This window comes from Nyctereutes procyonoides, unplaced genomic scaffold (genome assembly GCF_905146905.1).
Source record: "Nyctereutes procyonoides isolate TBG_1078 unplaced genomic scaffold, NYPRO_anot_genome, whole genome shotgun sequence".
Lineage (NCBI taxonomy): Eukaryota > Metazoa > Chordata > Mammalia > Carnivora > Canidae > Nyctereutes > Nyctereutes procyonoides.
Window position 1 is genome coordinate 7,487,692 of NW_026575140.1, and position 11,833 is coordinate 7,499,524.

Genomic DNA, 11,833 nt, shown 5'->3' on the forward strand with positions numbered 1-11,833 from the left:
CCCACTCTTATAGATCAGGAAAGGAAAATTGCCAAAGATGGAGGGCCTGCAGTAAGCCAAGCAAATGAAGCTAGTTTCCTTTTCTTTTTAAGACTTGATTTTTCCCCCTCCACTAAAAAAATCAGTTTAATATTAGGACTTTATGTGAAAAAATCTAAAATCTTTACAGATTTTCTCTCTTGATATTTCCAAACAAGTTACTATTTATTTTATAAATAGTATCAGCTTCAACTTCTTAAAAACACACACACGTGGGGCACCGTGGTGTTAAGTGCCCAATCCTTGGTTTCTGCTCAGGTTGTGATCTCAGGGTCATGAGATGGAGCTGTGAGTTGGGACTCCTGGCTCTGCACTCAACATGGAGTCTGCTTGGATTCTTTCTGCCTCTCTTCCCCCAGCTACCGCCCCCACCCTTGCTCTCTCTCTCTCTCTCTCTCTCAAATAAATAAATCTTAACACACACACACACACACACACACAGTTAAACCTTTCAGAGACTCAAAATCCACCCATTGTCACATTCCATAATGGGATAGACACCACACAGAAGTAGATTCCTTTGAGCTCTTCTGTGGGCTCAGACTTTTAGCATAAGAATATGGTGAGATCCCTCTGTGCTTTCTGAGAAAGAGACAAAGCTAGAGGCCGCTCACCTGGAGCAGCTGGGGCTAGACCTACAAGACTCCTCCCCAACCAACAGCCCACCAGGCCCTACACCCTTGCTCCCCAGGGAGAAGGAAGGACTTTCACACCTGGATCCATATCCAAAATATTTATTCTCAGCATATATATACTTGTGTCTGGAGAACAAGGAGGGGGACTTTGTGAGACTTTGCCACAATGACCTCAGGGTAGGGGGAGGACTGGCCAGGTCACCAGAGACACAGAATGAGGATTGAGAATGTGGCAGCAGCCATGAGGCCTAGAATAAAGTATGGGGAGGCTTTCAAGGGCCCCTGGAGGACCTGGTTGATTGGCCCCTGGGTCACCTCCAGATGTGTGGCCAGATGTTCACTCTGATGCTGAGACAGGAGGTGGGAGTGGCAAGTGACCACCTGCCTGTCTGGAAACTCTGCCTCCACAGGGTTCTGCCCACTGTTCTCCTCTCTCACCTGGGGGTGGGAGTCAGCAGTTAGTGGCTCCCATAGCAACCTCTCCTCACCTACTCAAACCACTGCACCATCCTTTTACCCAGGCCAACATACTTGTTCCACCTGTCTGAAGACCCGCAGCAGGTTTCCACGAAGGACACCTTGGAGCTCTTCCTCACTCCAGCCACGACTCAGCAACTCCTCTATCAGCACTGGGTATGTGGACACGTCCTCCAGCCCCTGAGGGAACCTTGGGGCAGAGAGTCAGCCAGCTGTGGAACCTCAGCCCTGATCCTGGTCCAGGGCCCAAAGTCCCACCAGCCCCAATCACATATGCAAAATTGAAGGCTATGTTCTCCAGGCTACTGAATGTCACTTTGGAAGTTCCTTGAAGACTGAGTTGCTTCAGAGGCATTTATGCCCTGAGCAGATGATTGGCCCAAAACAGAAGGGTTGGACTGGGAGTTGGGCATGTGCTGGGTAAATGAGCTCTGCTTGAGAGAGGAGAGTACTTAATGAATGTGATGATCTGGAGTGGGAGTGGGTACCAGGCCACTGGAGGGACAGGGACAGCCCAGGAAACAGGCTCTGGGAGTGGAGGGATATCAGGTGAGCTGGAAAACCAGACCCTATAGTCAAGGTCTGAAGGACAGGAGGACCATGGCATGGGAACAGAGACTAAAGGACTCCCTGCTGTACCCCTGCCCAAGACAAACCCCAGGGAAACACTCACCGTCCAGACCCATCATAATTTCCACCAATTCCAATGAACTCTGCTCCAATGACTGCTCTGATATGGTCAAAGTGATCTAGGGGGTAGGGATTAGTGGTGGGTAGCACCAGGCTGGAGTTAGCCTGGTCTGGGGAAGCTCAGCCCTGGCCAACTCTGCCCACAGCACTCCACACCATGGCAGCTGACTTCATGGAGCACCTGGCTAGTTGAGAGTTTTGAAGTGACTATAGGCTCAGCAGTGGACTTCAGAATTTTTTCTACCCAAGACCCACCCTGCCTCTGGGTTCCTTGGGAGCCTGCCTGTACTGTCCAGAGATGTGAGAGCAAAGAGAGTCAGAGACAGAGGCATTTGCTTCCCCCAAACACATCAGCTTTGACTGTGGTCCCAGATCTAGGTGGCAATGAAGAGCTGTATCTGCTCCCCTGAGTTGTCAGAGGTCTGCCCATTGCCCAACAGGTGTGCTCAACTGCTGGAACTGTCCTGAGGGCCCCGTGGCCATAGACTCAAGCTAGAACTGCATAAGAGGTCAAAGTAAGGCTCACCTGCCACGGTGGACGTATTAGCAAACAGGTTACACTGAAGCACCCCCATGGACAGTGTCACCATCACAATGCCACCATTCTTCTTCTACAGAGATAAACAAATGGACATTCAGTTTGGCTCTTCTGGCCTGATGGCCTGGGGGCCCTGGGAGGACATTGCTCAGTCCTAGCTTCAGGGGCTGGAAGAGACTTGATCTCTGGGTTTGTGGGTCCCTGAGTGGAGCCAGTTTGGCTTTGATTTTCAGAGATGGGGGAGGGTTAACCAGCCTTGAGTCCAAGGATGAGGCCTGGGCTAGTAGCTTTGCTCAAGGTCAAGAATATTTGTATGAAACACGGTTAGCTCTGGGTTTGAGGGCTGGGTAGCTACTCACAAGAAGTTGCAGGATGTCATCGGGAACATTCAGCAAACTGTTGCACACGGCCCTGGCAGCTGAGTGGGAGAAGATCACAGGAGCCTTTGACACCTTCAGCACTTGTCGTACCAAGGTGTCTGACGCACAGGACAAGTCCACCATCATGCCCAGTCGGTTCATTTCCCCTACCACCTTCTGCAGAGACAGAGTTTTGTTTTGTGTGTGTGGTTGTGAGGTGGATTGTTGTTGTTTGTGAGGTGGGGGAGATGTCAGGTATGCCCATATTTGCACATTATTTGTAGGGAATGGGTGGGGTGGGGTATGGAACAGGAGTCCTCACCTCGCCAAAGCTTGTCAACCCACTGACGTTGGTGTAGAAGTGGTGTTTAAACTTGGTGGAACTTTCTGCCCTGCAGACAGCCAAAAGAGGTCAATTTCTCGAAGGCCATATCATGGGCTCTGTACCCCTCTGTTTGTCCATCCATCCCACCTCCAGAACAGAATAGGGATCTGGGCCAGCTGCTTTCCGGGAGTGTACCAGACCTGCTGGGAGTCCAGCCTCCTCCCTCTGTGGACTCCTCTGCCCTCACCTCTTCCATCTACCATTTCATCCTGGCTAGGCACTATGCTCACCAGGGTGTGCTGCAGGTGAAGGTGAGTGTCAGGTAGCGTACTCCCAGCAGATAGAAACCACGCAGCACGGAGAGGCTGCTATCCAGTGAGTGACCACCCTCCACGCCAATGAGGCAGGCCAGCTTTTGAGTGCTGTTCAGACCTAGAAGAGGATGGATAATCAAGTGGTCAGGGCCCAGGACCACTACCACCAGAGTTAGGAGCTCACCATCTATCCCCCCATTTGCCAGCCCACCTGCTGCTGAGGTCACAAGATCCAGTTCAGAATAGGAGGTACACATGCGATGAATGAGGTCAATTTGTTCCAGGGTGAGGCGCAGGGCATCCTGGTCCTGGGTCTGACATGGGGCATAGGCTGACCAGAACTAGAGGCAGGCCCCGGGGTCTGGCATGAGATTAGGGTGGTCTCCAATGTCCTTGGCCTGCCACTCCTCCTCAGCCCCCAAGGTACTTATTCAGGTCAGTGGCTCAGAATGAAATACTGCATGACAATGAAGCTTACTGCCAGCAGCCAGACTGTGGACTGTGAAACATCATTGTCTGCTGTTTATCCATGTGCTATGTGAATGCCCCAAGGCCAATCCACTATGTCCCTTTGGCTCTGGCAGCCCCCACGCTCACCAGAGATTTTCTGGTCACTCTCTGGTGTCCCCACAGAACCTGGGCATGCATGCGGCTGGCCTGTCTTGGCTTCCAGTGCCCCCACATTCCCAGCAGCCATGCTGTGGCACCCTGTGTATCTCTGTGGTACCTGGGCACCCACGAGGCCATCCTTAAGCTTGTCCAAGCTGGTCTGACCACGACTGAAATTGCGCAGGTTAACATCTTGCAGCCTGTTCTGGAAAAGCTGTCTCAGGAGCTGGGGCAAATGGTTGTGGCTGGGGGCATTAAGACAAGGTTAGAGGGGGAGGCAGCACCTCCAGGTCACGCTGGTCCTGTCCTGTCCTCGTCCACCTCCCCCTATCCCACAGGCAATGCAAAAGAAGTCCTGAGGTGCAGCTTTCGGAGGGGGGACGGGGTACATCAGGAGGGGGTAATGGGGCGAGGGGGCCCGGGGGACAGAGGGGAGGGAGCCTGCGCCCTGCGTGCCGAGGGCCCCTTCCTCCGGCTTAGGGCCGGGCTCGCCCCCACCGCCCCACCCCGCACCTACGCACCCGTCCACGAGAGGGAAGTCCCGCATCAGGGCCCGCGCGCGCTCCCGCAGACTTGGGGAGCTGGGGGGGGCGGGCGTGGCCTGGGCGCGGGGCACGGGCCACCGCAGCAGGGACAGCAGGAGCAGGAGACGCAGCGGAGGTCGCTGGCGGAGCGCGGGGGTGGCCTCCGGGCGCAGGGGCCGCATGCTGCGCGGGGCCACACAGGCGGACGGGCCGGTCTTGGGGGGCAGCTGGGGGCGCAGGGCGACGACGGGGCCCGACCGGCGATTAAGGTGACCCAGCGGCGCGGCCCCGTGAGGAGGAGGCTGGAGTCAGAAGGCTTCCACACGCGCAGGGATCCGCGACGCCGCGGCGCAGCGTGACCGCCGGGGGCGACACAGTCCTCGGGCCCGCCAGGAGGGCGCCCCCACGGGGCCACACCCGGCCCTGCCGCTGCGCTTCCCGGTTCCTGGGGCCCGCGGCCAGCGGGACGGCGGGGTGGGCAGCAGTTTCCTAGCCTCACCCTAGCCAGACAGTCGCAGGTCCACGGGGGGTTTTAGTTGTAGGAACGTGCCTCACCCTGCAAACCTTCCATGAAAAACACTGAATTCGATCTCTATGTTTTGACTGACAGAAAAAGGATTCTATTTTTAGTAAAAAATGAAATTTAAGAATAGTATGATGGGAAACCGTTTTGTTTTAGCATCTAGTATTGAAATTGGCTTCTGTAACGTGTTAACAGATGCACACAAAAAGATTCTAGATGCTAAACATTAATTAACAGTAGCCCTCTTGGAAAGGGGGTTACCCACTCCCTGGTCAATTTACATCACATCTTTTTTCTGTTATACGGTCATCCTACCTGAGGGATGTCCTGAGTAGTGCTGGTGAGGGTTGGCCAGTTTGGTAAGAGGTTAATGGAGGCACCACAGCAGCTGAGCTTTGAAAGGATAGGGTCTGGGTTAGGCAAGGGATGGAGAAGGCATTGGACAGTAGCCCAGGCAAAGGTCTGGTTTGCACGAGACAGCCATCTGGAAGGGAGGAGCTGCAAGGTCCTCAATGGCATAAAGTAATGGGACAAGAGTTCTCACTGGTAAAAGGGCACTTGGTCTGACACAGGATTTCACGCGGGGCAGAAATCCTCCTCCTTCAAGGAAACATGGTTTCCAGGATGGTCAGAAGCCTGGACAGTGTAATTCATTCTGCAGAAAAAGCCCTGATGCAGTCGAAACTGACCTCAGAACTGATCTCAGAACTGCATTTGGGTGGCATCTGGGCTTCCTGGGCCTGCACCAGATCCTACTGGGCTGAGACGGGCCTATAGCACAGATTAAAATTGGAAATGCGGGATCCCTGGGTGGCGCAGCGGTTTGGCGCCTGCCTTTGGCCCAGGGCGCGATCCTGGAGACCCCGGATCGAATCCCACGTCGGGCTCCCGGTGCATGGAGCCTGCTTCTCTCTCTCTCTGCCTATGTCTCTGCCTCTCTCTCTCTGCGTGTGTGACTATCATAAATAAATAAAAATTAAAAAAAAAACATTTAAAATTGGAAATGCCCCTCCTTCTGTATCTGTGTCTGTCACCTGTTCTCCCACCAGGGCTCCCTAATAAGTGGGCCTCCCCCTCTGGGCACCAGGAGAAGAGCCTTGACCTCCGGTCACCACTGCCTCCTGTCCATCACTGCTCCCTTCTCATGCCTAGGGGTTAAGTACTGAATCTGACCCTGCTGCCTCTGGCCAGCTTTGGCTCTCTCAGGAGTACGAGAGAGAGAGAAAGAATGTTTATTCTGGTCTCTCCTATACTGGGTTGTCGTTCCATGGGAGGCCTTCATTTAAGTCATATAAATGACGCAATGAATGATGAACTTGCTAATGGTTTATCAAAAGTTCAGGGGTGCCTGGGTGGTTCAGTGGCTGAGCATTTGCCTTCGGCTTGGATCATGATCCCAGGGTCTGGGATAGTGTCCCACATAGGGCTCCCGGTGGGGAGCCTGCCTCTCTCTCTGCCTATGTCTCTGCCTGTCTCTCTGTGTCTTTCATAAATAAATAAATAAAATCTTAAAAAAAAAGTTCAGAAGTATTGGGGTACCTGGGTGGCTCAGTCAGTTAAGCGTTTGACTTTAGGTTTTAGCTCTAACCATGATCTTAGGGTCATGAAATTGAGCCCTGTGTCAGGCTCCACACTAAGTGAAAAGTCTGCTTAAGATTCTCTCACCCTAGGGATCCCTGGGTGGCGCAGCGGTTTGGCGCCTGCCTTTGGCCCAGGGCGCGATCCTGGAGACCCGGGATCGAGTCCCACATCGAGTCCCACATCGGGCTCCCGGTGCATGGAGCCTGCTTCTCCCTCTGCCTATGTCTCTGCCTCTCTCTCTCTCTGTGACTATCATAAATTAAAAAAAAAAAAAAAAACTTAAAAAAAAAAAAAAAAAGATTCTCTCACCCTAGGGCAGCCCCGGTGGCGCAGCGGTTTAGCGCCGCCTGCAGCCCAGGCCGTGATCCTGGAGACCCTGGATCGAGTCCCACATGGGGCTCTCTGTATGATGCCTGCTTCTCCCTCTGCCTGTGTCTCTGTCTCTAAATAAATAAAATCTTAAAAAAAAAAAAAAGATTCTCTCACCCTTGGGATGCCTGGGTGGTTCAGTGGTTGAGCATCTGCCTTTGGCTCAGGGCGTGATCCCAGGACTGGGATCGAGTCCCACATCAGGCTCCCTGCAAAGAGCCTACTTCTCCCTCTCTCTGTGTCTCTCATGAAAAAATAAATCTTTTTAAAAAATTAAAAGTTCAGAAGTATTGCACATACAGCTAGTTCCCATAATAGTCTTAGGTGAAAGGAAAGGAACAAATGTTTATAATTAATTTTTAATGTCATCAGATTAATACATAAATGCCATTTCAAATGTCTGGTTTGGTTTGCTAAGAGTTATACTCTTCCTGATAATGACTGGGAAAGTTGGGCAAAATATAAAAAGGCTCTGCCTCTCTCAGTGTGTCTCTCATAAATAAATAAATCTTTTAAAAAAGAAAATCTTAAAAAAAAATATATATATATATAAAGGATCTTCCCGAAGACATCAGAGAGTTCAACAAGATATCAGAAAATTACTTGATGAGGACCGAGGGAGGGTAGAAACCCAGAAATGAGGCCAACTTTCGGGCTGTGTCTTCCATGAGGGGTGCTGTGGTCTAAAGAGACAGTGATTCGTGTCTAGAGTCCACCAAAGTAAGCAGGACCCTGATGAACACTTAGTTTTGAGTTCGAACACAAAAGAATGCACCTAGGAGAAAGAATGAATGAATGAACCTATCCCAGGCCGGCAGCAATTCTAGTGATCAAGCAATTGTCTTTCAATTCCAGACGCAGTCTCCTACTCTCTGCTCTGTGAGGCTGGGGCTCAAACTCTTACCGCATTTCCTAAACTCCTAGCTGGCTTCCTGTTACATTCTGCCAATAGGAGCTACAGAGGAAACCGAAAGGCAGTTTCTGTGCCAGCAGTGATGGTTGGCTGTAGTCCCCAACCTCTGGCTGTCACAGAGCACCCTTACCACTCGTGTTTAGAACACCTGCAACTGCTGAGCAAGATTGTCAAGAGGTCTGCTCCCCAGCAGCGCAGAGCACCCCCATAAGCCTCGGTCTTCTACCTCCTGTTTCCATTTTTTCCTAAATGGACCCTGAACTGGATCAGCTCTGCTTGGAAGGATCTGTAAAGGGATTAGGTCATCTCTGAGTGCTACTCAATCCACCCAAAGGAGTCAAGAAAAGGGAGAAGAGGTAAAATGAACAGAAAGAACTATTAGCACTTTCTGAGTAATACTGCAGAGCACAGCCAATTTGGAGCCTGAGGCAAAGGGAAAATGTGTATCACTATATACATTTTTAATGTATTTTCAATGATGAACTTTTCTAGAACAATAAAATAGTTGAAAAATATTAGAGAACTGAAAAGTAGGTGTATTAACTCACAACATTATTTTATTCATACTCAAACCAGAACTTATTATAATTTTACTTACATGGCTTTAATGGAGGCAAACTCATGCGTAAAAATGTTTTTGGCTTTTTAAGCTTTTGTTTTAATTGTCTAATTTAGTTAACATACAGTATTAATTTAGTTTCAGGTGCACTATATTAGTATCAGCAATTGCATACATCACCTGGTGCTCATCACAAGTGCCCTCCTTAATCCCCATCACCTATTCCACCCATCCCCCACCGACTTCCTCTCTGGTAACCATCAGTTTGTTCTCTGTAGTTAGAGTCTATTTTTTTATTTGTCTTTCTCTTTTTCCCTTTGTTTCTTAATTTCCGCACGACTGAAATCATGTCTTTCTCCGACTGACTTATTTTGCTTAGCATTATACTCTCTAGCTCCATCCATGTCATTGCAAATGGCAAGCATTTCACCTTTTATGCAGAAAAATATTCCATATATATGTATATATGCCTCATCTTCTTTATCCATTCATCAATCGATGGACACTTGGGCTGCTTCCATAATTTGGCTACTATAAACACGGGGGTGCATGTCTCCCTTTGAATTAGCGTTTTTCTGTTCTTTGGGTAAATACCCAGTAATGGGATTGCTGGATCCATAGGGTAGTTCTTTTTTTTTTTTTTTTTTTTTTTAACTTTTTAAGGAATCTCTACTGTTTTCCACAGTGGCTGTACCAGTTAGCATTCCTATCAACAGTGCACAAGGGTTCCTTTTTCTCCACATCCTTGCCAACATGTGTTGTTTCTTGTCTTGTTGATTTTAGCCATTCTGAAAGGTGTGAGGGGACACCTCATTGTGGTTTTCATTTGCATTTCCTTGATAGTAAGTGATGATGAACATTTCATAAATAATATTTTCAAAACTACTTCTTAGTTCATTTTCTTTTTTTTTCTTTTTATGTTAAGATTTTATTTATTCATTCATGAGACACACACAGAGAAAGAGGCAGAGACATAGGCAGAGGGAGAAGCAGACTCGATGTAGGGACCCTGACCTGGGACTCAATCCTGGAACCCCAGGATCTCGCCCTGGGCTGAAAGGAGGCATTCAACGGCTCAGCCACCCAGATGTCCCTTAGCTCATTTTCTATTGAGAGATTGAATGCTTGGCAATTTCTCTTGACCAAGTGAGGATCTTAAATAATTTTTAAATAACTGCAGCTTGTTAACTTCTTTTGTAGGATGCCATCATGACTGGTATAGTTAATTTTTTTTTTTTCAAGAGGGCGCCTGGGTGGATCAATTGGTTAAGTGTCTACCTTCGGCTCAGGTTGTGATTCTGGGATCCTGGGGTCCTGGAATGAAGCCCTGCATCAAGCTCCTTGCTCAGTGGGGAGCCTGCTTCTAGCCTCTCCCTCTTCCTCTACCTGCTGCTCCCCCTACTTGTGCTCTCTCTCTGTCAAATAAATAAATAAAATCTTTAAAAAATTTTTTATTAAAATTTTTAAGGCCATTTCCAAATTTTTGTAAAATTCCACAAAGCAAAATTTGTTAATTTTTATTTATTTATTAATATTTTATTTATTCTTTAGAGACACAGAGAGAGGCAGAAACATAGGCAGGGGGAGAAGCAGGCTCCCATTGGGAAGCTCGATGTGGAGCTTGATCCCAAGACCTCGGCATCATGACCTGAGCCAAAGGCAGACATTCAACCACTGATCCACCCAGGTACCCCCCTATTAATCAGTTTTTGAAAATCCAAATACAATGCTGATTTTAAGTATCATTATTGTGTGTTTCTTTTCTTTTTTTTTTTTTTAAGATTTTATTTATTCATTCATGAGAATGCACAGGGAGGAGAGACAGAGGCAGAGACAGGCAGAGGGAGAAGCAGGCTCCACCCAGGGAACCCGATGCGGGACTCGATCCAGGGTCTCCAGGATCACACCCTGGGCTGCAGGCAGCACTACACCACTGAGCCACCGGGGCTGCCCTATTGTGTGTTTCTTAAAAGTTTTATTTTTTAAAATTTTATTTTTAAGGAATCTCTCTTTTTTTTTAAGATTTTTATTTATTTATTCATGAAAGAGAGAGAGAGAGAAAGGCAGAGGGAGAAGCAGCCTGACGTGGGACTCGATCCCGGATCTCCAGGATCACACCCTGGGCCGAAGGCAGGCACAAAACCACTAAGCCATCCAGGGATCCCTCTCTCTCTCTCTCTCTTTTTTTTTTTTTTAGAGAGATAGAATGCATGCGTGTGGGCCAGGGAGGGGTTGGCACAGAGGGAGATGGAGAGAGAATCGCAAGGAGGCCTCAAGCAGGCTCTACATCAGGTGCTAAGCCTGAGGCCAGGCTTGATCTCACACCCCTGAGATCCTGACCTGGTATGAAATCAAGTCAGACACTCAACCGGCTAAGCCACCTAGGCACCCCAAATTAATGTGAGTTTTAAAAATGACTGCTTTTAAGATCATCTCTTGTATTTGACTTCTTGAAGTTCAAAACTTTATTTTTTTTAATATTTTTTTTTTATTTATTTATGATAGTCACACAGAATGAGAGAGAGAGGCAGAGACACAGGCAGAGGGAGAAGCAGGCTCCATGCACCGGGAGCCCGACGTGGGATTCGATCCCAGGTCTCCAGGATCGCGCCCTGGGCCAAAGGCAGGCGCTAAACCGCTGCGCCACCCAGGGATCCCGAAGTTCAACTTTAAAGTACACAGTTTGGGGTTATTATGAAGAGGGCCACTTTAAATATTATTTCACATCCTTTTTTGGAAAACCTATGAACGTATTCCTGTTGGGTATAGACCTGGAGTGAAATTGCTCAGTCATGGGGTCTGCATAGACTATTAGTATTAACTATTATTTTTATTAGGCATTATCTATTATCATATGTTATTTATTATTTTTAGCTATCATTATTAGCATTAACTCTTAATTTTGGCTATTAGTAGTGCAGTTGTTATTACCATTAATGGCCTCTGGAAAAGAAACTATGGTTTTCTAAGTAGCTTCTGCCTCTCAGAGAGGAAGTCCCTGAGAGGCAGAGGAGGGGTTGAGTTCACATCTAGGGAAGTTCAGTGATTGGAGGCCCTGTGGCCTATCATGTAGCCTGGCATCCTGGGCTCTGTCCAAATAGGAACAAAGATCATTTGTGATCCAGGCAGGTTCCCTTCTTGGGAATCTGAGCCAGAGTTCCCTTCAAATTCCCTGGGTGGTGGTCATTGAGTCAGGATGTGGACTGAGGTGAACTATTGTGAGGCAGCTCAGAGGAAGATCCACTCTCCCGCAGCTGGAACTACCCACTGTCTTCCTCGAGAGTTGAGTTCAACTATCTGGGTCTACTCAGGCCATGCTAGTGAGACTCAGGTCTTACCTGAGTAACTGGTGGCTGAACTGCAGGGTCCCCCACCAAC

General features: G+C 48.8%; 1 protein-coding gene across 1 annotated transcript; it reads right to left on the bottom strand.

Moving 5' to 3' along the window:
* Positions 1-757: 757 nt before the first annotated feature.
* Positions 758-4,812, bottom strand: DPEP3 (dipeptidase 3). The gene is made up of 10 exons (XM_055306299.1): positions 4,508-4,812; positions 4,105-4,231; positions 3,589-3,718; positions 3,354-3,495; positions 3,061-3,130; positions 2,739-2,915; positions 2,368-2,452; positions 1,825-1,900; positions 1,206-1,341; positions 758-1,112 (listed from the first exon to the last, which is right to left on the bottom strand). Exons 1-10 carry the CDS (start codon positions 4,690-4,692, stop codon positions 873-875), a joined length of 1,368 nt encoding a protein of 455 aa, XP_055162274.1. The 5' UTR covers positions 4,693-4,812; the 3' UTR covers positions 758-872.
* Positions 4,813-11,833: the final 7,021 nt, after the last annotated feature.